Consider the following 27,574-nt stretch of genomic DNA (forward strand, 5'->3'; position numbering starts at 1 on the left):
TATTCTATATATCTTAGATTTTCTGAGAAACATCTAGTATATTGAAAGGTATTTCAGAATTTCTTAGTGATTTGCCTGCTACTATTATTCCTGTTAGCAATTTTGCAACATCCTGATAAATATTTTCCATAAATCGAAGCCATAACAGCATGAAGAAACAGATGGCAGGAGACCACATTGAATGTAACAATTTCTTTTGATAATAGGGAAATATTGCATCATGGTTTTCAGCCTGGACTCTGTAGTAAGCAGTTATCACTTGTGAAGTCTCTTGGCTGTTAACTATCCTTTTTAGTGATTAACCCACATTCTATTTTCCAGTGCAGTCTATATATGGAGGCAGAACAAAAAGTATATTAAAACCTTTAATAATTATAGTCTTTCATTTAATATGTGCAAAGAAAATATTGGTGCATTTTAAAAGTACTTGTACAAAGATTCATGTATGTATTAAAATACACCAATGTTCTTCATTTTCTTAGAAAATAAGACATATTACTTTGTTATTAAAAATGAAAAATAGCAATAATTACAAAGTCTACAGTCTTATTACATTAACATTGTTTTCCTGATCTAACCAATGTTAGATTAAAATTATAGGAATGTTACTTCAGCTATTCATATATATAAAATGCTATTAAAGTCAAATATTTTTAACTACATTGTTATTATTAAGATTAAATAGCTGAATTAATTTTAGACTAGCATGGCATAAGCAACTGCTATGCTGCTAGACAAGATTCTTGAACTTACTTTGCTTTTAAACTTTAGTAAGTTATATTTTAAAGGAAAATGCAATGTGTAACTTACTGATTTTATAATTCTTTCAGAAGAATAACAGTCTACCCTTTGTTTTGTACATTTTATTTGTTATGTACAACAACATACTTTAAATAATACAAACAAAATTTATTTCTCTGGAAAAAAACAGAATTTTGAAATAAAAAGGTAGTGAAGGAATAGGAGAGGTAGTGATGCAAACACAAAGTCTTTAATTTTATTCTTTAATCCTGTTGTATAATGTAAGAAAAAAAGACATTTTACAGAGGATTTTATCAGCAGAAAACAACAGAAATCATTTGATCATATAACAATACACATACAAATCCCTTACAAGAAGATAAAAAGTTCCCTTTTATGTATAAAGCTGTAGGTAGCAGTATTTTATCCTCAAATTGGTGTGATAGTGGAAGAGGCTTTTTAAAATCAAAATGTTTTCTGAGACTCTTATACACTGAAATTATCTATGAAGCTCACAGGGAAATGCGTGGCCCAGACAACTTTAAGGAAGTCTGATTTTCTTTCCCAATTTTTGAATAGTTTCCTTGTTATCGAATTAAAAATCTTATAAGAACTAAAATACTATGTGTAGAATTGATATAAGACAAAAGCTTAATTTGTTTTCCCCCTTTAACTTGTTTCATGAATAATAATGGCAGGAGGGTCATATGACACATTAGATCATCAGCACACCCAATGATTTTAGTATTTATTAAATAAATATAATGAAATCCCTTTACACACAGTGTATAGAAACTCAAATTGGCTTCTTCTACTTATTGACATTCAGATTACTGGAGGGGCAAAGGTCGTGATCCATGTAGCACATACCAGGCAAGCCATTATCAATATGGAACCAAAATTCAACACTTCAGGTGTTTTCAAGAAACTCAGGTGATTAATCTAATGCTGATTACACAGTGAACGGATTAATTGATTCCAGTTTTATCCATATAATAGATATCAAAAGATCAGTAAATACCAGCATTATAGAAAATGTTAAAGAATTTATTCAAATTCCTGTCTTCTATTTTGATATATGTAATAGATTATTATTAATTACATTCACCAAGATATGAATGTTTGGTGTTGATTAAAAATCTATTGGAAATTTTAGTTGAGACATTTATGTATTTAAATCCCACAGTGCCAGAAAAACAAAAGTATGTTACTGATACCTTGAAGCACAAGAAAATTCCAATATGACTCAGTCAATCCAAATAGAAGAAAAATATATCTTCTTTAAATTTTTGAAATTTAACTTCTTTGATAATGAGATAAATGAGCACACTAAACCAAGAAAATTATTTGTGTATATTTCTTTAAAATAAGAGCTATTAGGTGTTTTATATACAGTTATGTGAGTGGGGAAAACAGATTTTTAAAAGGAGGGGAGCTACTTCTCAATGTTATTAGCTCATCTCACTATTTATTATTCTCAAACTTTTTTAACCTATATTAAGAAAGCTATAGTCACTGATATGAATGAAAACTGAGGAAATATTGTTGGTATATATGTCCTAAAATTCATATAGAAAAGTTCAAGATAAAAAACTAAATGAAAAAAATTATAAACAGATATATCTACTGACAGGAAATCCCCAAGATATTTGGGGATTAGAAAAAGCTGCATAATGAGAATACACTAAAAGGTATCCAACATTTTATCATAAATAGAAAAAAGATTTGGCTGGACATTATTTTGAAAATATAGCGAAAGATAATAAAATTATTTAATATTATCTTACCTAAATAAGAAAATCTGAATTACAATTATGCATTAATCCTTTGAATGAACAAGGCCTGGTTAATTATTAAGAGTCCTGTGATAAAGTGATATTTTTATGAACAAATTGCTTGATAAACAATTTGCCTCTTTTGCTGTTATGAGAAGTCTCATTACTGCAAAAGTATTCTAGATATTTATCAGTTTTCCTAAGAGTCTCTCTTGATTCTTAGATACTCAAATTATTTGCTTTTGAATTCTCATTATTTTTACTTTGAAATGTATATTCATCATTTCCAAATGTTATGATTGGATGTGTACAGTATCTAATAATGACAGAGTACAGCTCCACAAATATGTAACATATGGCAAGTATAATTTGTTGAGTAGGGAGGGGATATATGAAATTGGACTACTTTATAAATGAACCAATTAATTAGCAAATAATCTAGTATTTGGTACAAATTTACCATATTATGCAGCTTCAATAGCATTACAACTGGAATAATAATATTAAGATAAGTAGTGTTCCCTGCTCTCTCATTATGTACGACAATAACTACACACCTGTCTCTTCATATATAGTTAAGTAGCTATAGAAATGATGCAGAAATTTTTTATCTGGGATTCAAGAAGACATTCAGGAGGTTCCTAAAACCTTCTGAAGCATGCAATTTATTGTCCTATATTGACAATATACAGATCTACATTTTCTCTGGGGAGATGGTATACATCTTCCACTAGATTCTGAAGGGATTCATATCATGAAAATTTTAAAACTACTGTATAATTAATTTTTAGCCTATTTCCATTGACAGGCACAGTAACACTCTTCACCTTGACTTTAAAAATCCATTACCCATTTTATAATTCCCTGATATCTCATATTTAGAATAGAGCAGCAAATATTAGTCCCATCTTCAGATCTCTTGTCAACAGGCTCTACTATCCTGTGCCAAGTCCTTATGTCAGCCCAGATATGAGACATAGGGTCAAGGACAAGTAGAACTTCAAAAGAATGGAAACTGATGTCATAACAGCATCATCAGGTCAAGCCATCTTAGAATATGAAGAAAGGAGAACTGTGAGTAGAAGAACAAAAACCAACTTCCCTACAATGGTGTGCTTTCCATTGATTCCAAAGCTATAATTTCTCTATAATTTGCAAAGTTGAATGAATTATCAACTCAGATAATAAAGTAGACTTTGTTATATAGCTCTACATATTCAATATCCTCTTCAAAATTTATGGAGAAACCATCTAATTGTTCTCTTTCACAAGGAACAGTTTCTATAAACTAAGCTACCTACTTTTAATGACTGTTCTGAGGAATTAATACTTATTTTTCCACATCAATTAAAATTATTTTAATTCTTCAAAATAGGAGCTATTGTTGTGAACTAAGCATGAGGTAATCATTCTACCATAGGATTTCATATTTCCCCATGTATATCAGTGTTAAAATCTCAAATTTTGTGATGACATATTTCCAGGTGAAAAAATAAGACCCTTTCAAAAATTTATTTCAAAGTTTAATATTCTTGATAGATTATGTCTTAGTAAGATTAGCAATATATATTTTAATTTTTGGTTGCTCACTCCTACTAAAAACTTCCATTGCTACATTATCATTTTATTCTCATTTTCAAGGACCCCCACAACCTGTTGCCAATTTCTTTTTCCAGAACTCTCCAACTGAAGGTTAATAGAATGACCAGATCCCTTAATGAATGTCTCATGAAAGTACCTCCACAATATAATCCTTATTTTTATTATTTGGTTGATATTATGTCTATATACCACCTCTCTTTCACTGACTTATGCCTTTAAAGAGAAGTCAAATTCCATGGCTTCCCTAGACATTGTCATTCATTTTCATTGTATTAAATGTCTCTATATTACAGCTTATGCTTAGATTTTTATTCTAGATGTTTTCTATCCTTTTTTGTTGCCTTTCATTTAGTTTTATTAATCTTCCCACCCAGTAGTAACATCATCTTCTTCATTTGTTTAATATTTTCCCAGGACCTACTGCAATTCCAAGAATCCCTTTATAAGCTACCTGCTTTTAATGACTGTTCTGAGAAATTAATACTTATTTTTCCACATCAATTAAAATTATTTTAATTCTTCAAAATAGGAGCTATTGTTGTGAACTAAGCATGAGATAATCATTCTACCATAGGATTTCATATTTCCCTATGTACCAGTAAAATTTTCAATATTTGTTCAATTTAGAACAAAACTGTATCAACCATTAATCTATATCCAACATTGGACATGTTGATAAATGTTAGATACCTCACACAATTTCCTAATAGGGGGACCTTTTATATTTTATATACTGAAATTGATTATTTAAACTCTCTTAAAGAAGAAAACAATTTGAAATGTGATTTGTAATCCTAATTAGATAATCAGAAAAATGAATGAAAATAAAAGAATACGTACTACTTGGTATTGTGTGCATTTGTATGGGTGTCTGGGTGAACGGATAAAATTCCAGACCATGTTCTGGAGGAAATTATTCAACTGGTTCATTTTTATGAACAGACCATGGAGACATAAATATGCAAGAATGCTTTTAGAATTCATGTAATTGAACTAACCAGGAAACAAGGGTCTCATTTTGGTAACCCATGTTTTTGTAAATTTTCTATAGTTTATTATGGAAAATTCTCATATTTATTATAGTCACTTTGGGGTTATAAGTGACAGATAGTCTATTTTATACTTATTTTCCCTATAAGGTTTGAACTTTAGACAACATAGAAAAAAATAATGACCACAGGACTTGTTGATCTTCATTCTTAGAAACTGATGCTTTGATATGTGACTAGCAAGGAAGTGAACATCTGAGAGAAGTTTTGTACATTTCAGTCAGTTTGTATATTTCACAGGCTGTTAGTCCCAATACTACCCATCAGCACAGAGCTATTTCTTACGATGTGCCTCTTTCCAGGAAAACTTAAGTAGCCTCTTTAAAGAAAGAAGAAAATATTTAGTCCTAAATAATTCTTCAACAGCATGTCTTTACTTCCTGTGAATTCTTCTGTTGCTTCTAATCAGCTTTTCACGGGCAACATACTCCTGTCAGGAAAATTAAGCCAAAGCAATACACAGAACACAACTGCATAGCTCCAGCACAGACTTGCTTCCCAGGTGATGGATTGAGCTTGTTTATTTCTTAAAACTCATCACCATCCTCTGAGCTAAAGCTACTTCTCCTACTGCTTGCTTTGGAAACTGCAGGTGAAGCAGCAGATAGCAGAGGGTCTGTTCCAAACGGGGATATTGTGTTGTTCAGTAGCATGTCATCCAATCTTTGTTCCTCTTTCAAAGCAGCGCTAAATGATAAGTCTGTGAAGTGTGACAAAGGATCAGAGAAGGCCAGAGCTTGATCACAGAGCTCAGGGCTTGGCCCCTGAGACAGAGTCAGTTGTTGGGAATAGTCTACTGAATTCTGCTCAGGATGGGTCTGCTGTTTGGTGACGTGGGCACCTAAATCAACAGTGCCAAGTGAAGTCAGGGTTGGCAGACCATGAGCTCGAGCTTGTATTTCTAGTTCCTGCAATTTCAAACAAAACTCATTTAAAAATGCCTTTGAAAGTGGGCATAATGCTAGCAAATAAACTAGAAACAAAACAAAAATATTTACAAGCTTTCAAAGCAAAGAGTAATACAGTTACATGTATTTTCCTGAAATAAAGGAATGTGTGGCATTTCTGATACCTGAAAAATAACCCTGGAAAATTACTCAGATTTTTTAAAAAAGCTGCTCTCGTTGTTCTCTAAAGGAATTCATGTCATATTATGGTCCCATAGTGGTTCAGACTACAATATAGCCATTTGGAAATAGTAGCAAATCTTCTATTTGTTCTTTCTGATTAATTTCTCACCATAATTCAGGGCCATTGCATGGACACAAAGTAAATGCTTTACCTGGCTACAAGCATACTCACATTAAAGAGAGAGAATTATGAAAGCCCCTATTTGGGTATTTGGGGGTCACATGAACAGTTGACATAAACTGATAATATAAGCTGGTACGTATGATATGCCCTAAGGCAATGATACTGCCATGTTACTAAAAGAATGCAAGGGAGAGGGAAGAATTTAGTATCTAATATTATCTAGAGAAACAAATGTTCTACTTGATTTTTTTTTGTGAAATAACATTGTGTAGTTATGAAATGAGCTCTATTTTCTGTGTTTTGTGATTAGTCATTGTCATTCATTGTATGCATATTTTAGGTCATCTTGATCCTGGATTTCTAATCAAAACCTAATCGAAAGAAACCAGTTCATGAACTTCTAAAAGGCAATAAAATGATCTTTCAGAAGGAAAAATAACTGTTAATAAGAAAAAAGAATAAATGACACCAATGAATAAAACCGATGACAAGTGAGTCATGTGTTAGCTGCACAGCGCATGGCATCATTTTTATAAAAACCTGAATTCGGAGTAGAAGTCGCCTGTTAGCCTGCTCTAATTTCTTCTGTCTGTGTTCTAACTCCCGGGCTCTTTGTTGTTCTTTTTGTAGCCACTTGATGTACTCCACTGATGCTTTTAGGATGGTTCCTTTGTTCCAGCGCATATCACTGTAGAACGGAGAGATAACCTTTTCACAATTGTGCATGTCAGCAGAATTCATAAGAACTTACAAAATCTTTTACATTAATATGAAATAATGATTTACATGACTATTATTCACTCTTAGATATTATTGCTTCTGAATAGAAATTTTAATAGAATAGTTAAGAAGCCCTTATATAGTAAAATTAATCCCAGAATGAAAATAAGTGTCAAAAGAAAGTAATAAAGTGACTTTTTGTGGGAGAGCTAAATGCAATATCATGATTCTACCATTACAGTTTTTATATTTTTAGTGAAAATTGCTTTTATTATTAACTCTGAGATTAAAATCTATGTGCAGTATTTCTGCATTAATGAACTAGGAAATGTACATTACTGACGACTTAAGCCTAAATTTTTAAAGATCATTTCAAACGTACCAATCTTTTTAAAAAAAATTGTTGTAAATGGACACAATACCTTTATTTTGTTTATTTATTTTTATGTGGTGCTGTGGATCGAACCCAGTGCCTCATACAGGTAAGGCAAGTGTTCTACTGCTGAGCCACAACCCCAGCCCCTCAAATGTACCAATCTTTTAACCTACTTCCTAATAAGGATGCTTGTGTTTTTAAGAAAAATAAACAAAATCTCCCCTGAATGTGATCCTCAGGGATTGTGAAACACATCTGAGTTTAGCAACATCACAATGCAATAAGGCAAACTTTCTAAAACTGTTTGGCCAACTTTTCTGCCCAAACAGTATCAAGCTTTTTTTTGAAAAAAAAATGCTGGATACAGATAGCTATTTTAAAATAAATTTAAGATGAGTAAATGTAGTTAAACAATACTGCTATTGCATAGAAAATATTTTATTAAAACTTATTTTTAATATAGGAGAAATTTTAGGTATAAAATTATAGGACATTATACTCATTTTATTGTCTGAAAGCATATGTCCATAAATGCAATTCTGTATTAGAATAGATACTAATTGTAATTACAAATAAGAATTTATTGCAAATAAGAATGAATTAATTGATAAACATCAATCAAAATGGCTAAAAAACCTTGACAATTTTTCAAATTAGAGGCATGAGATGTTTTGAATAGAGCATAAAGTAAGCATGTAAAGAAGTTTTATATTTTCCTACACATGTTTTTGTTTAAATGCCCCTATTTTTGGTTTATGTGATCTATGTGAATTATATTGATCTTAATATGTATTTATTAAGAGTCAAAAGTGGGAAAATACAGTTTATAACAGATCTGATCAGAAGGTGTCTCATTGGGAGTCTAGATTAAGGGACAATGTCATTAGCAGTAATGAACTAATGGAAGTTCCATTTTTCTGTCATCAGGTGAGAATCATCTTCTGTGAAATACAACAAACTATTGTGTCTCAAGCTTGGAAATGCTGCATCAGATTTCTAGGGGGACATTCTACTATAGCTATTGGGACTTTCTACTCACAGGGATTTATCTTGTGATGGGATGGATGTGAAGACAGGTTACTTTCAGCATTGTACTGAGAAAGTATCTAACTGAGAAACATAGCAGTCTCATGAACCAAAACCCCAAGCAATGGCAGAAGTCTTATGGATTCTTAGTTTTGTTTCATTTCTTCTCATGGGAAGACAAAATTAAAGGAGGAGGAATAAGAGGAATAAGATGAAAAATATAATGCTAACCAACTTTGAAATTTAAAGTATTGTTTAGTTAGACCTGAAATTGAACCTTCAGACTAGTGATTGGAACACCTAATGAGCCCTTCTTCAATTTGTACCTGATGTCATTTATTAAGTTTTCAAACATTCACTCTATCTAAAGCCATTTGAATGTAAGATACATCTTTCTTTAAAATTTTAAAGTTGTTTTTGCATGTAAAAGGGATTTTTGCCTGTCTCTCCAAGATTTCAAGCATCAGAAAATAAAAAATTTACTATAGTACTCTATAAACATCAGAAAATAAAAATTTTACTATAGTACTCTATAAACAATAAACCTCCATAAAGACAGGACTAAAGAGAGAATGTTGATATTGGTCTTTCAGTTTCTGTAAAATAGTTTTTTTAAGAAAATACATTTTTTGGAGGGTGTCAAACTTGAAAGATATTAGGGTCAAATCAGGAAACACCAATGTATAAATTGTGGTAGGGGTTGCCACCAGGCAAAAATATGGAAATGTACAATTTACTGTTATCTTAGGCATGCACTTCACACATTATTAAATTATCCATGTTAATTAGGAAATTTGGATTTAGGGAAAGAGTGTATTCAACTCTCACAAATACCACTTTATCAAACATCATCAAATCTGGAAAAATGCCAGCTTTTGCGGAGGTCATTTTCAAATCATTATTAACTCTGGAAAGCATGTTTTTATATTTTTGTATAAACATTCAAAATTCTAACTCAACACTTTGATTAATTATTTCTTGAGACTTGCAAACACAAACAGTGTATTTGATTCTGTGTGTTTGCCAAAAAAACCTGGTCCCATCAATCAACAGGTTTTTACAACTCCATTTTTTACTTTGGGGTCTCTACAAATTGGAGACCTCTGAAGAATCTGACGATTACATTATTAGGTACACATAAATCTTAAGTTGTAAAAGATGCTATAACCATAAACTGAGTATCCCAGTCAGCATCATAAATAGCTCTTCATACCACTAAAACTGCCAGTATTGTTATACTACGAGACCTAATATGAACTGAGGAGAAATAATTAACTTATTTCCTATGCTCAGAAGGGGAACTCTGGGAATAGAGTAGATGCTTAATAGTGACCACTCTGGACTAGATATATTACAATGGGGGGACAGCAATAGCCTTAGCTTTGCGTAAGCTGCTTAGTTTCCTAATCATCGCTTCTGTCCTCCCTTATCCCCTCCCACCCATTTTGGGGGGGCATTGAAACCATAACATTATTATAGAAATGATTTTAAACTCACGGATCATTAGACTTTGGAATAAGTGTGCCAAGCTCCTTGATTCGGTAATTAATATTATACCTTCTTCTTCTTTCAACTATTAAAGAAGAAATATTATTGATTATTCTCATTAAAACACAGTTCACTTTTGGTCAGCTGTAAACTTTCTTAATAATCTTTTAAAAACAGTGGCAAAAACATCGCCATTCAGTTAAGAGATTGCACTTCTCAATAATAAGAATTCAAATGAATCTTATTCTAAGTTACATTATTAGAATTGAATATATGATTTACAATATTTTAAAATCATTTTGTCTTAAAACAATATTTTCCATTGTTATAATATTTACTCAAACACACATACATGTCTTTGTTATTTTACATGCACATATTTTGTCAGTTCATCATGGTTGTGATCTTTTGAAGTCACGCACCAAACTTGATTCTTCCTGTCTATTTCAATGTGTAACACATGATTGGTGTGTGCTTAGCTAACCAAGACTATCTTGAGGAAGGGGTCATGTCTTCCTTGTTTTTGTATCACTAGAGAACTTGACCTATGTAGGAAGGGCTAAATAAATGTATATTGATTAGACTATCAATTAATTTTCCATTTAAAGTTTTTAATAACATAGATAATTTTTTTTCAAATTTTGGAACGCATCAGACATACTTAGAGGAATTTTAAAATAGATTTTTACACCATAGTCAGAGATTCTGCTTTTACTAGATATGGAATAGAGTCCAAGATATCCATTTCTGATGAGTCCTCAGGTGATAATGATGCAGTCAGTAGAAGGTCCATAATTTGAGAACTACTGATATAGGCTCTTTTTCCAGTGTGCGTGGGGGGTGTGAGGGTAGGTACCAGAAATTGAACTTGGGGTTCAATAATTACTTATGGCAATTTTGTTTCTATGCTGTTTCAAAAATGCCAGGCATATTATGAGTCTCCTATATTGATTGTGAGCAGTCACTCTATATTCTTATTATCAAAACCATAGCAATTACTTACATATAATACTTTTGCAATAGCTGACATATTTAAAGCTTTCAGGTATACAAAGGTAGAAAAAGGCCAAGAAGAAGGAAATATGTTTTAAAAATGTTGTAAAATACTTAAAGAAAAGTAAAATATACACCTGAAAAGGAAAATCACAACTGGAAATAATGAAAGTCATCAAAGAACATCCATTGTTTGGTGAACCTATTCCATGAAGCAAATTACTATGAATGGATTTAATCTTCAGATCGAGAACATTGAATTTCTTTCTAAAATTAGAATATAACTAATCCTTAAAAGAGTTTATTTTCCCCTTGTACCAATCCTGTTTCTTCTGTGCATGTGATTCAAAACCCAGCAATGATAGCACATAAAAACACTGAAGACAAAATAAAGAAAGGTAAAACTGATAGGAATACATGTTTATTTTACAGTGAGAATTTGTTAGTAATTCTATTTTCACATACAGTATCCTTATATTTTAAATTTGTATTTTAAATATGCTACTTCTCTAGTTTATTAGATTGTATTATCAATTTTTCAATGGCTAATTATATATTTGGTTTCTCGACGCTGTTCATTTGTAAAAGAGTCATGTTTTAAGAAAATACTAAATTATTTTATGCTTTGTGGTTTCACTCTTCACGTTTTTGACATAGTCACTCAATCCTCTCTCCAGATGCAGACAAAAGAGACCACTCCTCCAATACATACTTAGAAGACACACTCATTCCTGCCCTGGCTATACCTCTCCCCACTAAGCAAGACATCCACAAGCCCCAGGGAATCCTTTTAAACTAGTTCTTCTAATTTGCACCAGAAATTTCCTGTCCATTTCCCTGGCCCACTTCCAAGCCTGGGTCTGACCTCTTGGCACATGGCACCTGTGTACTGACCCTCAGATACAGGACATGGCCAAAATATTTAGGGGTGTGTACAGAGCTTGAATGTACAAAGTGGGGTGTATACACATACGTTTGAGGCCATTTGCTGCACATAATGGAATAGAGGGTGGGAAAAGAAGTGAAGTGAGCTTCAAGCTGAAGGCTGGCATGCCCTGCCCTGACATTCCCACACCAGACTTAACAACCTGAAAATTCCAAAATCACTCCTGATCTTCTAGGAAACACATTTAATTTAGCACTTTTTAGCTTGATTTATACTTTTTATGTATCTAGAACTCTGGTAAATGGGACCTCTGTACTTTTGCCACAACCCCATTAGTTTTATAGTTTTTAAAAGTTGATCTAGATCCATTATACTTAACATATATGGTATTAATTTTTTAACGTTGATTTTTCCCTTGAAAGCAAGATGAATTAGCAAGAGAAGTCAGATCAGAGGACACTTTGATAAGGCACATACCAGATAACTACCATACTCTATATTAAATAACCTGTCACATAAGCTGCAGACATACAGGAAATAAAGGGAAAAGCAAGGAGAATAATCATTCACAGGTTTATTAAGGAAAAAAAAACATAGTTCCTCAATGTACTCATTTCTTCCACAGCCATTAGCTCTCCCTACTCATACTCGCCTTGTCCCTCTCCTACTGAGGGCTTTGGGAGTTAGATCAGTTCCCTGAGGACTGCTGTAACCATATTTTAGCTCCCTCCTCTCAGACTCACCTAACTGTCATCACCTTGGGATGCAAGTGCATTATGCACAGATGTAGGTCTCATAGATAGGTGGAAAATCAATTTCAACTAATTACATGTAAAGAAATTACATTGTAAGGCTTTACAGTTTTATTTACTTTTGTGCAGTTTGGCTTTTTTCTCAGTTTTTGATTTGGCTTCACACTGGATTGATCAAGCTCACTTGAGATAGTTAAGCACTTAAGACAAGACCAAGCACTCTAAAGCCCAGCCTTACTGCTAATCTCCTTCTTTTGCCTGTATTTCTCCATCTCATGTGACTCGTTATCAGAGTCAAATTGACCCTGAGGAAGGCATAAAAGCTCTTTTTTTCCCAGAGGTGGAATTCAGCATTAACACATAAGCAATGCCTTTCAGATAACATATCATTAGGAAGGAAGGAGCAAATTGACACAGAAAAATGAGAACCTGAACTTGTGCTTCTGATATTTAAATGGTTTACACTTTCTAAAGTCATTTTCTCTCTTTTTAAATCTTTGAACCAATGAGTCACAGCACAGTGCCAATGTAACCAAATGTATTCATTTGAGGCACAGGCAGCCTCCTTAAGAATGAATGATCAAGGAGAGAATTCAGAATGTTTCACTTTGTGAAAATCTGCACCTTTTTTCTTGGAGAGTTCACATGGTTCCCCTTTCCCAAAATAGCTCATCTGTGACTGTGTAATTTTGGTCATCTGACTTTGGGTTCTTATGGAGTGATAATGAATGACCATATACTTTAAATCTCCATGCACTTCCTTTTGAACTAATTTTGTTTGGAAAGAAAGAAAAACATACTCACTCAGGTTGTGATTGTCCTTTTTTTGTCTTTCCTTTGCCAAAGCTCTAGTGTCAGTTTCTGATCAAAAGAAAAATAATTAAAACAATGCTTGGTTATACCTCAAAACTTTTCTAGGCAACACAATTCAGAAATATTAAATGAAAAAACAATACTCCTTCCTCCAAAATGGTTTTATAGCCTGGATTTGTTTCCTGGCTCTCCATTTAATAGCCATCTGATTGATTATCAGACTTCTCTTTATCTCAGGTACCTCAACTGTAAAATGAATACAATCGTAATATCTACCTGAAAATCACTGTGATGATTATGAAAACGGTGCAGCATACAGACTATATTAAACTATTCAATCACTGCTATTCCTACCTATTATTTTCCAAATTTTGAAACTCAAAAAGAAATTATTCCAATCTTAATTCTTCATAAATAAATGTGCTTTTGTACATCCCAAGTGTTGGAACTAACTACATTTCTCTGGTATCTATATTGAACTCCACACTTTCTTCCAGTAAATGACCCTACCCTCCATGTGCTATGTGATTGTGCTCATGGCCATCAGCCTTCTCTCCAGTACAGAATGGGGTTGACCTGTGAAACCAATAGAATTTTGTGGAAATGTTTACTGTGACTTCCAAGACATGTTTTAGCTTTTACTTTTGTACCCCTTGGATTACTAGTTTTCATGTCATGAGGACACTCAAGCAACCCATGGAGAGAAAGATTCACACAGTTATCAACCAAGACCAATTGTCAACAAGCAGCATTAAAATGTAAGAGCCATGAATGAGCTGCCTTGGCAGTGCCTCTTCCAGCCTAAGTCAAGGGTCAGATTGTGGAGCTCTGACTGACATCTGGATTATAGCTTCATAATAGACTCTGATTCAGCTCCAATTTTCTAAGCCTCTTCTGGTGTCCCAATCCTCATAGAATGTATAAGGTCACAAATGTTTACATCAAGCTGCTAAACTGGGGGATTTAACTTGTTATTATATAACAGCAGATAATTAGAAAGTGTCTTAGAATTATTATAATATTAAAATAGGTAATAAAGTAATACATTCTTTTTAAATCATTTAAAACTGTGGTCATTAATTATAATCTAAATAATTTAAATGCTTAAACATGCCTGAGTTATTAAGCTCTAAGACCATCCATTTTGTATTTACTTAAAATGTTAGTATTAAATACGTAAAATTACTGTAGACCAGTTTTGAGCTCTAAATATATAAACTTGTTATAAAAATTTCAAATACATTTTATATTTATTATTGTAAGAAATCTGACATTGGATTTGTAAGTCAAGAAATCCTTACATTAAACTATTTCTGCTTCTTACCAGATATATAACTTTGGGAAAATAACCTCTCAATCCTTATGCCGTGTCTATGTATCATGAAGAATTTGACTCTGTCCTTTATCTCTTCTGAGTTGTAACAGTTTTTAAATGAACTATAGAAAATTTAGGGTTTTTCCCCAATTGAGAAAGTTAAATGCAAATCTTTCATGAAATCCATAAAATAAGTTAAAACACAAAAAAACAAATTAAGCTTTTGTCTTATATCCAATTGTAATCACAAAAAAGAATTTCCCTAATTTGATATGTCATTTTGCAACCATGTTAATAAATTCCATCTATTCAATAGCAAAATGAATCCATGTTAAATGAAGGATGTGGGGTGTGTGTGTGTGTGTGTGTATACAATTAATAAACACATACATACAACTACTAATTAATCAATTCAGTTAAACTGTGAATTAAATTAACTTACAATGTAGGTACTGTAAAAATGATTAATTTACTCTCATTTGCTTCCTTTTTAGCCAAATATCTTGATATTCTTTAGAAATTCTATTTAATATGATCAAGCATGTCTCTCATATTTGTTGTAGCTAATAAAAGTTAAACAGAATAAAAATATAAAAGTAACATTACCTGTAATTTCTCTTTTCATTGGTAAACCACTTGGACAGGAAGCACTTGTAAGCCCCATATTAACTGGTGAAATCCCGGGCTCGCCACTATAAACATCCAAAATATTTCCAGATAACTTTAGAGGAATAAGAAAAAGATCAATCAATCAAACACCTCTGTGCACATGGATACATTTAGTTAGTTGTAGACTTTAAAAATCTTTATTTTAAATTTGTTGGTTTGTTAATAATAATAATAATAACAATAATGGGAATATATAGTGTTTTAATTTTAAATAAGAAGGTGAGTATGCATTAACTATTTTTAAATACATTATGAAATGCTTGTGGATAAGATATGCTGAAAAAATCTATTTATACTTAAACAAAAAAAGAAATCAGTTCATGCATGAAGGAAAATTCTGATTAATATTTACAAAGCTATGGAAGTTTGAGCCAGCATAAGATATGGTTATAAATGAATACAATTAAAATTATCATTTTGGACAAAAATCAATACACATCTTAGCAAAAATGGAAAGTTCCTTCTGCACCACAAATTAGGTATAATGGTTGAATATCTGAGAGGCTTCTGAATGCCGTCAATGCTACCAGAAACTCACAGTCAAGAGGCATTTTACACTGCTAATTAAGTGAGGAACTCTCCTTCCTGGAAGAGTTCTCATTGCACACTTAATGTTCTAGATTATTATAAATATGCCAGTTGGTAACCAAAACTATTCTAAAACTACTTCTGTCTCTAGTGAATATAGAGTACATCCAAATATAACAACACTGCTATTCATGAAGTCCTTCTTAAGAACATATTTTTAGAAAAGCTAAGGCCTTTTATACACAATTCAAAACTGTACCAATTCATTATTTAAAACATGCTTATGGACTTGATCTTCCAAGAAAATTAAATTTAAACAATATTCATATTCCAAGTGGATACTATTACTCCACAACAAGCTACATTTTCAATGTAAGATCTTAAATTTTAAAATATTTCCATTCTAAAGGTTTTCATTCCACTTCTAGGCAATTAGCCAAAAGCTAAGTATCAACATTTTTTTTCTTTCCTAAAGGACGATGAACAATACATATAATCAAACATGTTTTTAACAAGATTATTATGGAAAATCTAACTCCACCTTCCCACTTTTTGTAAAACTACAATTCAACCTGAGAGAACTATTTGATACTTATAAAATCAGACTGGAAATAAATACAAACAAAATATATATTAAGATCAAAATTTGTTTCTAAGGTAATATACCACTATAGTATATGTAATAAATGTTATATATTTCTAAGGAAAAAGAATTTTGAAAAAAAATGGTTTAAATTACTTAAATGCAAAAAAATATGTACGTGTCAATGAAGACCTTTCTATAGTGCATATAATACTTCTTTATTTCCTTCTTTTGTTTTGTTGGTGATACTAGAGATTGAACTCAGGGCTTCACAAATGACAGACAAAAATTTCTACCACTGAATTATGTCCCCAGTCTTTTAAAATAATGTTTTATTTTGAGGCAAGATCTTGCTATGTGCCCAGCTTGACCTTGAACTCATAATTCTCTTGCCTCAACTTCCCAGGTAGTTGTGATCATAGGATATGCTACCACATAACTGACTTTATTAGGCTTTATCACCTTTGTTTTAAACACACTTAATGTTTCAGAATGTGTTTTTATTTATGGAAATTGGAAGGGTACTCTTCAAGTCAAGTATCTATTCCTTCTCAATTTCTTCATGTGCAAAATGAGGACAAAGTTGACCAAATTGGAAAGATGTATCAGATAAATACAATTAGAAGTATCTGATAAATACATTTAGATGGGAGAAAAAAGCAAAGCTTTCCCTATGTTGTGAGTCATTTAGTCACAGTTTTAAAAGTACAGCATTCCAAGATTGTTTTTGAAAAGTTTGTTGGCTATGAGATAAGGAATCATCAACCTGAGTTGTACATTTCCACTATGCTTTGGAGAATCATAATGGACACGCTGAACAAAAGGATAGGGAGTGAGGGGAAGGAACCAGGGATAGAGTGCTTTTCTCTGAAGAGCTTGAATTGAGATGGATGTCAATACTGAAGTGGCGAATTGCAGAAATGTTACAGAAGAGAAAGAGCTATCCTACATACACACTGTAACAATAAAGCCAGAGGGTCCTAACTATAGCACTTCATGGGTCCATATTACCTGGTTAGACAGTAGCCAATGAATTTTATTCCTTAGAAATGGAGCTGGAATTCTGATAATGAATCTAATCCTGCTTAACTATAGCTATGCTACATCTTCTCTTGACCTTGGTTATTGTCTAATTTATGCCCTAAAGCATGATGATTAATAACCTATTTAATTTTATGCTGTAGGTACTATTCTATTTCATGTAAATGGCTAATCACTTTTTGAATATCATTACACTATTGGATTTCAATTTCCAAGCATGTAATACACTTTGCTAATCTAAAGTGCCTTTTCTCTATTAAAAGATGTAAGAGTACAATGTTAGTGGAAATTTAACAATTATATGTACATCTGGAAGAGCTTATGAAGCAAATTTATATCTACAGTTATCAAAGGTGTAAGTTACTTAGGCAATACGGTCTAAATTTTAACTTCATTTTAAAGATCATTAGGCAATGGGATAGATATTTCATGAAGAAATACTTATTTTGATTAAAAAAACAGATTACTTTTTCAATAAGGCAAACCTTTGGCATGGCAATAGATGAACATTTTTATTAACAACAAACACCGTTTAAAGACATTAAATAAGAAATTTGCTATAGAATCTATTCAACAAGGTGGAGCACATTTCTCTAGAAGACAATATTTCTCTATGATAGAAAAATGTGAACTTCTGATCTGAGAAATTACTCTGAGGTGATGAGTGATTAACAGTGATTTCCTGGTATCTAGATTGTATTCACATCTCCATTATTGAAATCATAAGAATTGAAATATATTGGGTCTGACCTTTCTACATACATACTTCCATTAAAAATAGCCAGTAGTTCCTGAAGAAAATAAGCTCATAGGCAAAATTGCAAACACCTAGCAAAATGTCTATTTCAAAACTAAAATAATATGCATTATAAATATCATGAAAAGAAAAAAAAAGTAAAGCAAAGGAAGCCAAACTTCTTAAATTAGCCTAAAACAAATAAGAGAAGGAATTTGTAATAGTTTACAATAGAAAATAATAATGAGGAAATGTAGTAATGACCAATGAGACCAATAAGAACCAAGCAGAAATAGGAAGTATGAAAAAATATATTACTTAGGGAATAAACCCTGCAAAATAACAACAAAAAAAGCATTTCTTAATGTATTCATTGGGAAAGGAATAAAATAATTAATAAAGTATAATATCAGATTAAAGTAACATGAAAGGAGAGTGAAAGACACACAGGACATATAAAAGTAAAGTTAAACAATATAGAGGATGAATTTATTAAAATCAAAACATACATGATAGTAGTCTTAGAAAAGGAAAAGATAAAGTGAAGAAGTGAAATGTAAGAAATAATGGAGATAAATTTCAAAGAATTATCTAAGTAAAAAACTTTCGATTTTTATTTTATTTTATTGTTACTTTATTTTTATTTAAAATCAAAGTGTCTATGTGATGCTAACAAACAAAAATAATAGGAAAACTATAAATCCAGACATAGCATACTGAAACTGAAGAGTGAAGAGAAAAATCTAAAAGCCTAAAGAAAGGGGGAAAAAGTCATTTGTGAGGAATCTGGAATCAGACTAATAAAAATTTTCAATAACAAAATTAAATGGAAAGATAAAATAAATCAATATTTTTAGAAACTGAAAGAAAAAAAAACACAATTGTATCTCAGGCAAATGTTATTCACATATAAGGCTAGGATAAAAATATTCTTAAGCATACAATGTTAAATAAATAAAATGTTTAAGAAGATTTATTCCCACAAAGACTAAACTGAAAAGAGTTTGGATGAAATATATCTAAATAAGAAGAGAAATTAAAGGGTAGACTTTAAAACAGTAAAATAAAATTGATCAAATATCATGATGCAGTTATCATGAATAAAAAAAAGTAGCAATGAGGGACAAAAACAAAGATAAAATGAAATCTATAACCTTATAACTTGGTATGATATTATGGATAATTTCAGTATCAGTGGATTAAATTAGCATGGAAACAAAAGACATAAAAGTGATAAGAAAGTATCAAAGATAAATATATTAAATATGAAACACAGGGATGGGGATGTGGCTCAAGCGGTAGTGCGCTCGCCTGGCATGCGCAGGGTGCTGGGTTCGATCCTCAGCACCACATAAAAATAAAGATGTTGTGTCCACCAAAAAACTGACAAATAAATATTAAAAAATTCTCTCTCTCTGTCTCTTCTCTCTCTCTCTCTCTCTCTCTCTTAAAAAATATGAAACACAAATAACAAAGTGAGAAGCAGGTGAAATATATCAATTAATAATAATCAATGTAAATAGGTCAAACAGCTGGCTGAAGGGTTAACATAGTGAATAAGAAGATAGGAACTAAATGTAAATAGCTTACAAGATACAAATATGCCTAGTGAAAGGATATACAAAACTTGGGAATGAAATAATGAAATCCAATATACCCACAGATAAAAACTATACGAAAATTTATATTAAATAAAACTATATTAATATTAGAGAAAATGGGATTTAAAATTAGAAACACTATTAGGAAAAGAGTCAATATAAAATAGGAAGTTTTAAAAAAAGGTCTTACAATAATTAGCATGCAGGCATAAAAATTTCAAATATGTGACACAAAATGGTTAGGAATATAAAGAAAAATGAATAATCAATCATTATAGTGGAATAGTTTAGCAATAGTTTGAAAAGTCTAGCAGACAAAAATAATTAGTAAAGCTATAGAAAACTTGACAAATAAAAGTAAATGCATGGCCTGATGCATTTATATGGAGATATATATATATATATATATATATATAAATTTATATGGAGATATATATATATATATATATATATATATATCTCCATATAAATGCACGATATATATATCAAAAAATATATATATATATCCATATAAATGCATCGCCTGATACACACACACACACACACACACACATATATATTATATACAACTATCCATATGTTAAACTATATACGTGTAGTTGTATATACAAGAATACAAAATACATAGCTTTCTAAAGTACATATGAAATGTTTGAAAAGTGATATGTACTCAGTCAAAAGAAATGCTCAACATAATTAATAAAACACTGGATTACAAAATATTGGCAAATTTTTAAAAGTTGTCAAACAACTCAAGGGTAAAGATAAAATCACACTGAAATTGAAAAACCACATAAAGAAATGTCTGGAATATGACAAAACAATATTTAAAGAAAGTGTGTATTCAAATAATAATATAAAAAATAGATTAATTTTAGATTTAGATAAACTAAACACACTTCTGGAAAGATCGATTAAAAAACAGAAGACTAAATAAACAATATTTCAAATCAAAAGGAATCATAACTGCAGTACAAGTTGAGATTTAACAGTCTTCCTTGTATGTTCTGGAGTAAGAAAATGATGCCCATTTTCATCACTTCTATTCAACATCATATTAGATGTTCTAGCCAGAGCAATTAGGCAGAAAAAGAAACAAAAGTCATGCAAATTGAAAAGGAATGAACAAAATGATTTCTGTTCACAGATGGCTTGATACATTTTGAAAATCCAAAGATTCTACCAAGGGGAAACTCTTGAATTCAGTCAAGGTACAGGACATAAAATCAAGCCACCAAACTCAGTTGCATTTCTACACATTAATGAGGCACATTCTGATAAAGAAATTAAGAAAACAATTCCATTTAAAATAACATAAAGAAGAATGATATACTTAGGAATATGCTTAGACAAGAAATTAAATACTTGTACACCAAAAACTAAAAAATACAACTGAAAGAAATTAATGAAAATATCAATAATGAAAAGACATTCCATGTTCATGAATGGAAAAACAATATTGTTGATTGTAATACTACCCAAACAATCTACACATTCATGCAATCCATACCAAAACTCAACTGCATTTTTTTTTAAGAAATAAAGAAGTTCAGTGGAGTGAAGAATGGGGATTGAAGAGAAGGAAGGGAGGATAAGAAAAGGAAAAACAGTAGAGTGAATCTGATATAACTTTTCTATGTACATACATGATATACCACAGTGAACCTTATCATTGAATACATCCACTTGAACTTGATATAAACTCTATGCTTTTATTATGTCAAAATGAATTCTAATACTGTGTATAACTAAAAACAATTAATAAAAAGTAAAAATAAATTAAGAGGAAAAAGAAAAGAAAAATGCATACAAAAATTCATATGCATCTCAAGAGACCCTAAAATGACCAGGAAAAAATGTTGGAGGTCTCACACTTCAGAATTTTAAAATTTACTACATTGTTACAATAACCTAAACAGTGTGATTCTGCCATGAAAACAAATATACGAACATATGGAGCATAATGACAACAGCAGAAATAAACTCTCTGATATATTTTCAAAATTTTTTTTTCTTTTTGTGGTACTGGGAATAGAACGCAGGTCTTTGTACATGTGAGGCAAGCACTCTACCAAATGAGCTATATCCTCAATCCAAATAATTTTTCACAAGAGTGCCAAGACTAGATCCAACGGGAAAAGAACAGTTCTAACAGTGGGCGTTTGTTACACTGGATATCTACAAGAAAAAGAATGAAGTTGGGTCCTTATCTTTCACTACACACAAAAATTAATCTAAGCATACGAGACAAAATTACAAAACTCTTAAAACATAAAGATTCCTGTCTCTGGATTTGGCCATGATCTTTTGGATATGATACCAAAATCACATATGCCAAAAGAAATTACAGATATTAGAATTCATCAAAATTCAAAATTTTGTACAAGTAAGGACAATATCAAGAGTGTGAAAAGATAGCTACACAAGAAAAATTATTTGTAAATCATACCTGATGAAAAAATTAATATCCATTCTCTTTTTCTGTGTGTACATATATGTATATGTATATACACATATGTATTATTTATGCTTATCTTTTTTTCTCTTATTGCCCATGATTTGGGTATCATATGATAGCATGTGTGTATAAGATTCATATATACTTTATACACACATAAGTAAAGGACTTGAATAAATATTTCTCCCAAGTAGATATACAAATAACCAGTAAACACATGAAGATGTCAAACATCACAGGTCATTAGGGACATGAAAATCAAAACCACATGTAATATCACTTCTCATTTATAAAAATGACTGTTTTCAAAATAGCGAGTGTTGGAAAGGATGTGGAGAAATGAGAACACTGGTCCACTGCTGTTAGGAATGTAAAAACTTACAACCATTGTGAAAGGCAAGATGGTGGTTCCTCCAAAAGTTATAGAATTAACATATGATTCAGCAATTCCACTTCTACCCAAAATAGCTTAAAGCAAGGACTTAAACAGATACTGTACACCAAAGTTCATATATACAACAGACAAAAAATATAAACTCAAATGTCCATCAACAGATGAATGGATAAACAAAATGCGGTATACACACAAAACAGAATATTCACCAACCTTAAAAAGTAAGTGAAATTCTGATCCATTCTACTACATGTATGAACCTTGTAAACATAATACTAGATGACACAGACCAGACATAAAAGATATGATTCCATTTACATGAGATATCTAGAATAAGTACATTCATGGAGACTCAAAGCAGAATAAAGATCAACAGGAACTGAGAGTTGGAGAAAAGGAGAGCTATCATCAAATGGATAGAGTTTCTGTTTGGGATAATGAAAAGATTCACAAAAATTTATTGTGGTGATGGTTCCACAACATTTTGAATTTATTTAATGCCATAGAATTATATACTTAAAAGTGGTTAAAATAGTAAATGGTAAATTTACCACAGTAAAAATGCTGAGATCCTACCAATGATAATTTGTCTGTGATTGGGTTTAGACAAAATGCATAAATTTTTAGAAAAATAATATTTGATAAAGCTGACCAAAAAAGTAATTAATAGCTTCAATGGTCTTATGACTACTGAAGATATAAAAACAAACTGAACATATTTCATGAGAAAAATATTTGGACTAGATAGATTTATGGGGGAAATGTCATATTTTCAAGAAATATATCATGCCACTTTTGTACAAAAACTTTCCAATGATAGAGTCAAGATGGAATGTGTCCCAATTCATTGAGACCAGAATCACACAATGACATTATGAGGAATGGAAATTATAGGCCCATTTCACTCATCACTGTAAATCTCAAGTAAAATATTACTAGCAATTTGAATCCAAGATAATACAAGCAAGGTAATATTCCATAATGAAGTTGGATTTCCCTTAAGTGAACTTTATGATATTAAAAGAGAAAAATAAATGTATGATCATTTCCATAAATTCAGAAAAAGTATTTGATAAAAGTTAGTCCCATTATGATAAGATTCTTACTTTATTAGGAAGACAAGGGAGCTTTCTTAATTTGGTAACAAACATATCCAAACATTACAGCAAATTTGACTCTTAATTGAGAAAATATTCTAATTCATCTATTTTACATCATTCCTTTTGACAGTCAACTTTGTGTATAAAATTCTAGCCAAAATAATAAATAATAAGGTAAGAGACTAAATGTGATGTGTTCATAGAAATAAGCCTACTTCTTCATAAAGAATATAATAGAGAAAACATGCAAGTTACAATATGCCATACGTAACTTCATGTAACTTCACATTTACAAAATTAAAAGCAACTAAATAAGTTTGCTATACTTCCTAGTGAAAAACACTAGAGTAGAGGTGGAAACAAAGGAAGAACAGAGAGATCAAAATTGATTTATTTATATTGTTCCATTTCGTGCATGTGAAAAAATATAACTTTCACTATTATGTATAATTATAAAACAACAAAAATAAAAAAGAGCAGAGAAGCCAATGCTATCTATCAAGGTTGATAATAAATGTAGAAATGACAACAACTTAAAAGTAGTGTAAGAGTTTGGAAAGAAGGAAAAATTCTTCAACTAGAGTCTTCTTTACAGTCCCAAATAAGTTTTAACTAAATTTTAACCTATTTTAATATAAAATAATTCTACCCATAAAATATACATTTCATAGACTTTTTTAAAAAGACAAATAAATATTTTGACAAAATATTTCTTTACTACCAAAATGCAACCACAGAAATAGTTTTCTAAAGAGAAATTTCCTTACCTCAGAATTTTCTAGAGGTAAGTATGTGTGTATATACATATATGTATGTACTATCCCAGATAATTTCACTATAAATACAAAAAATGTGAAAGCATTTTATATAGTTACACATTATATTCTCAGGTAAATTCTCAGTATGAAAAGCAAGAGGAAAAAAAATCAGATTTTTATATATGAGTATGTGTATTTGTAATATATCATGTGTAATATTTCATGAGATTTAAGGAAAGCTGATGGAAGATTTCAAGTTTTTTAGATCCTTTGTCTTGTTTTTCTGTGAAGACATTTATTGTGAACTGAAAATCATAAAAATGAGCAGGAGACTAATACATTGAGCAACTGTATATATTAAAAAATATAAAATTCAGGTAAAAAGAGAAACACTGTAAGGCAGTTTGTGTACTGTGGTGGTCACACACATGAAAAAGTCATATGAAGAAAGATTAATTTCCTTACTTTTGGGTGCTTGTTCATTTAGTTGTAGGAAACTCGCTTTTCCCAGTTTTTGACTACTTATCACTTCTTTCCCTCTAACTTGATTTTATTAGTTTAAATATCACTGTGAGGTGTCAATGACAAACATTGACCAGAAAAATCCCACAATGTTGTTATTGCTCTTATAGTTTCTTGTTTCTGATGAGTAAAGAAAAATAATTAGTTGGACTACATTGGGAGACCCCTTGTCTCTTACAAACTGGTTTATAACATAAATTGAAAAGTGAAAAAAAAAACAGAAAAATGAAAACTTGTAAGTATTTTTGCATCATATATTGTACATGCACATTGTCTATATTAAATTAATAAAATTGTTAATTTAATATAAACATTACAAGAGACAAGTACTAGACCCTCATCTTTTTTATATAAAAATCATAATAAAATTTTAGTAATTTTTAACCAAATAGAATATAGCAATATTTTTAGATGTAGCTCAGAGCACTGAAAGCAATATTATAAATAAACAAGCCTGTTAATGAAGTAAATAGTACTTTACATATTCCAAAGCTCAACTTCTACATACCTTATTTTATTGAGTACAAATTTATAAATTTATATTCAGTATTTAAGCTGGATTCATCTCCAAACACTGTAAGAATTCCAAAATGCACTTGCTCACCAGTTTTAGCTTTGAAGGGTCTATAACCTTCACAATAGCAATGGTTTTCTCTTTCTCCTTCATCATTTTCTTTTCCTTAAACTTGCAAACAATAACTAGGAGAAGGTGCAAAAATTTCAGCACTAAGGTGAACTTTGCTTCTTCCTTGGACTTTAAGACTAATCTGGTCTAGATTGTGACTGACAGAAGCTTGCTCATTGATGTTATGCAGTCCTTTCAAGTTCCAGCTAAGCATGGGGTGGGGGGAAGTTGTTAATATTTACTCAGTCCTCATCTCTGGAATGGTCTTGAACTATAACAGTTTTCTTAGATTGCCAAATGCCACCAGCACTTACAAATACTTGATTGAAAAATACCTATATATGCTAAAAGAACTAAATTATTCCGTACACCTGCATCTCTGAAAAAAAGGGGAGAGATAGATCAATGAGTGGAAATTACATAAAGACAGATCTAAACTCAGAGGCTAAACAATCGTTTAGATGGAGTATGTCAGAGGATCAGGTCTATCTCAGGTCCTTTCAAATTTATAATTCTATAATTCTGTGGAAGACCTCATTCTTGTATGTGTTGGCACAGCAGAATGGGTAAACTCATTGCATTTGATTTTTATATAAGACTAGATTCAAGCCTCTGTTTTGCTCTTAACTAAACGTATGAACTTCAGTAAGTTTCTAAATTTCTCTAAACCTTTCTCCTCTTTTATAAAATTATGTCTCTACCTCATAGATTTGTTGTAAAGATTAAATGCAGTTTTCATCAAAAGAGTTTTGCCAAATCCTTGTCACATAGTAACAAATATGTAGTAGCAATTATAATTGTTGTGCTTATCTTTGTTGCCGCTGTCTTTTATCCATCAACAGTATTCCTTATAGAAATTGTGATAAAAGTTATTTCCAATATATGTATGCATTTTTACTAATTTAGCTAATATGTATTTGCTGAGCAACTATGGTGTGCTAGGTACTGTGCTAGGTGGTATGAATAAAATAATGAACAGGCCATTGTTTTAGGAGAGGAGATGGTGAGAAGTATTATATTCAGTGTTTACGAGAGAATTGATTATAGTGGCAGACCCAGTACTTGAGACAATTTAAAGAAAAAAATTTTTTAAATATTGCCAGAGGGAAGTAATAGCAATTGAAAACAGTAATAGAACCAAATGGTTTGGCATCTCAAGGGGCTTAAACAATTAGTGAGCTAGGAACACTAGAAGTCCTCTAAAAAAATTAGATGTAATAAAAATGATACAGAAAAAAATGGCAATATATCTAGAATATGAGCACGTGAGGGATGGTTGAAATGGAGAAGAGAAAAATACCATTGATGATAAGGAGAAGAGACTGGGAGGTTGCATCCAAGCAAGCAGAGATTTGGCTGGATGCTTCTTGCATTTTGTCTCTGTTCAGTCCAGTTTACATGAAAGTTACAATGGAACTAATTGCTTGGACAGGTGGCTAACTCTCTTGATCAAACAGAAATTGATCAGAAACTCTAGTCGCTCAGCATTCATTGATGGGTCAGAAATACCTGTGCTAAATGGATCCATAAAATCCTCAACTACTTCCTCCAACATGATGAATTTGAAGGACCTCCACAAATCCCACTCCTCCTTAACAGCTTTGCAAGTTAGTTAAGTCTATGTGTAGTACTGGTCTTTGGATAAATCTTAACTTAGTAACCTCCAAACTTTTCTGCTCAGGCCACAGCAAAGGATCCCCAAAGTGACTAACAGTATACTCAATAGATTGCTCAAAACCTTGCGTATTTTGTGATAAGTCTGAAAAATA

At 31.3% G+C, this 27,574-nt stretch overlaps 1 protein-coding gene across 3 annotated transcripts in view; it reads right to left on the reverse strand.

Moving 5' to 3' along the window:
* Nucleotides 1-848: 848 nt before the first annotated feature.
* Nucleotides 849-27,574, reverse strand: part of Tfec (transcription factor EC) — a 173,495-nt gene continuing 146,769 nt past the window's right edge. For 2 of the 3 annotated variants that reach the window (XM_048786017.1, XM_015488266.2), the window contains 5 exons: nucleotides 15,397-15,511; nucleotides 13,467-13,523; nucleotides 10,041-10,116; nucleotides 6,962-7,109; nucleotides 849-6,075 (listed from right to left, as the gene is read on the reverse strand). In XM_048786017.1, coding sequence (XP_048641974.1) covers nucleotides 5,695-6,075; nucleotides 6,962-7,109; nucleotides 10,041-10,116; nucleotides 13,467-13,523; nucleotides 15,397-15,511 — 777 coding nt within the window. In that variant the 3' untranslated portion in view covers nucleotides 849-5,694. Of the gene's footprint in view, nucleotides 6,076-6,961; nucleotides 7,110-10,040; nucleotides 10,117-13,466; nucleotides 13,524-15,396; nucleotides 15,512-25,784; nucleotides 26,343-27,574 lie in introns of those variants that run through there. The other variant, XM_048786018.1, reaches the window with a different exon arrangement.

Source organism: Marmota marmota, unplaced genomic scaffold (assembly GCF_001458135.2).
Source record: "Marmota marmota marmota unplaced genomic scaffold, marMar, whole genome shotgun sequence".
Classification (NCBI taxonomy): Eukaryota; Metazoa; Chordata; class Mammalia; order Rodentia; family Sciuridae; genus Marmota; species Marmota marmota.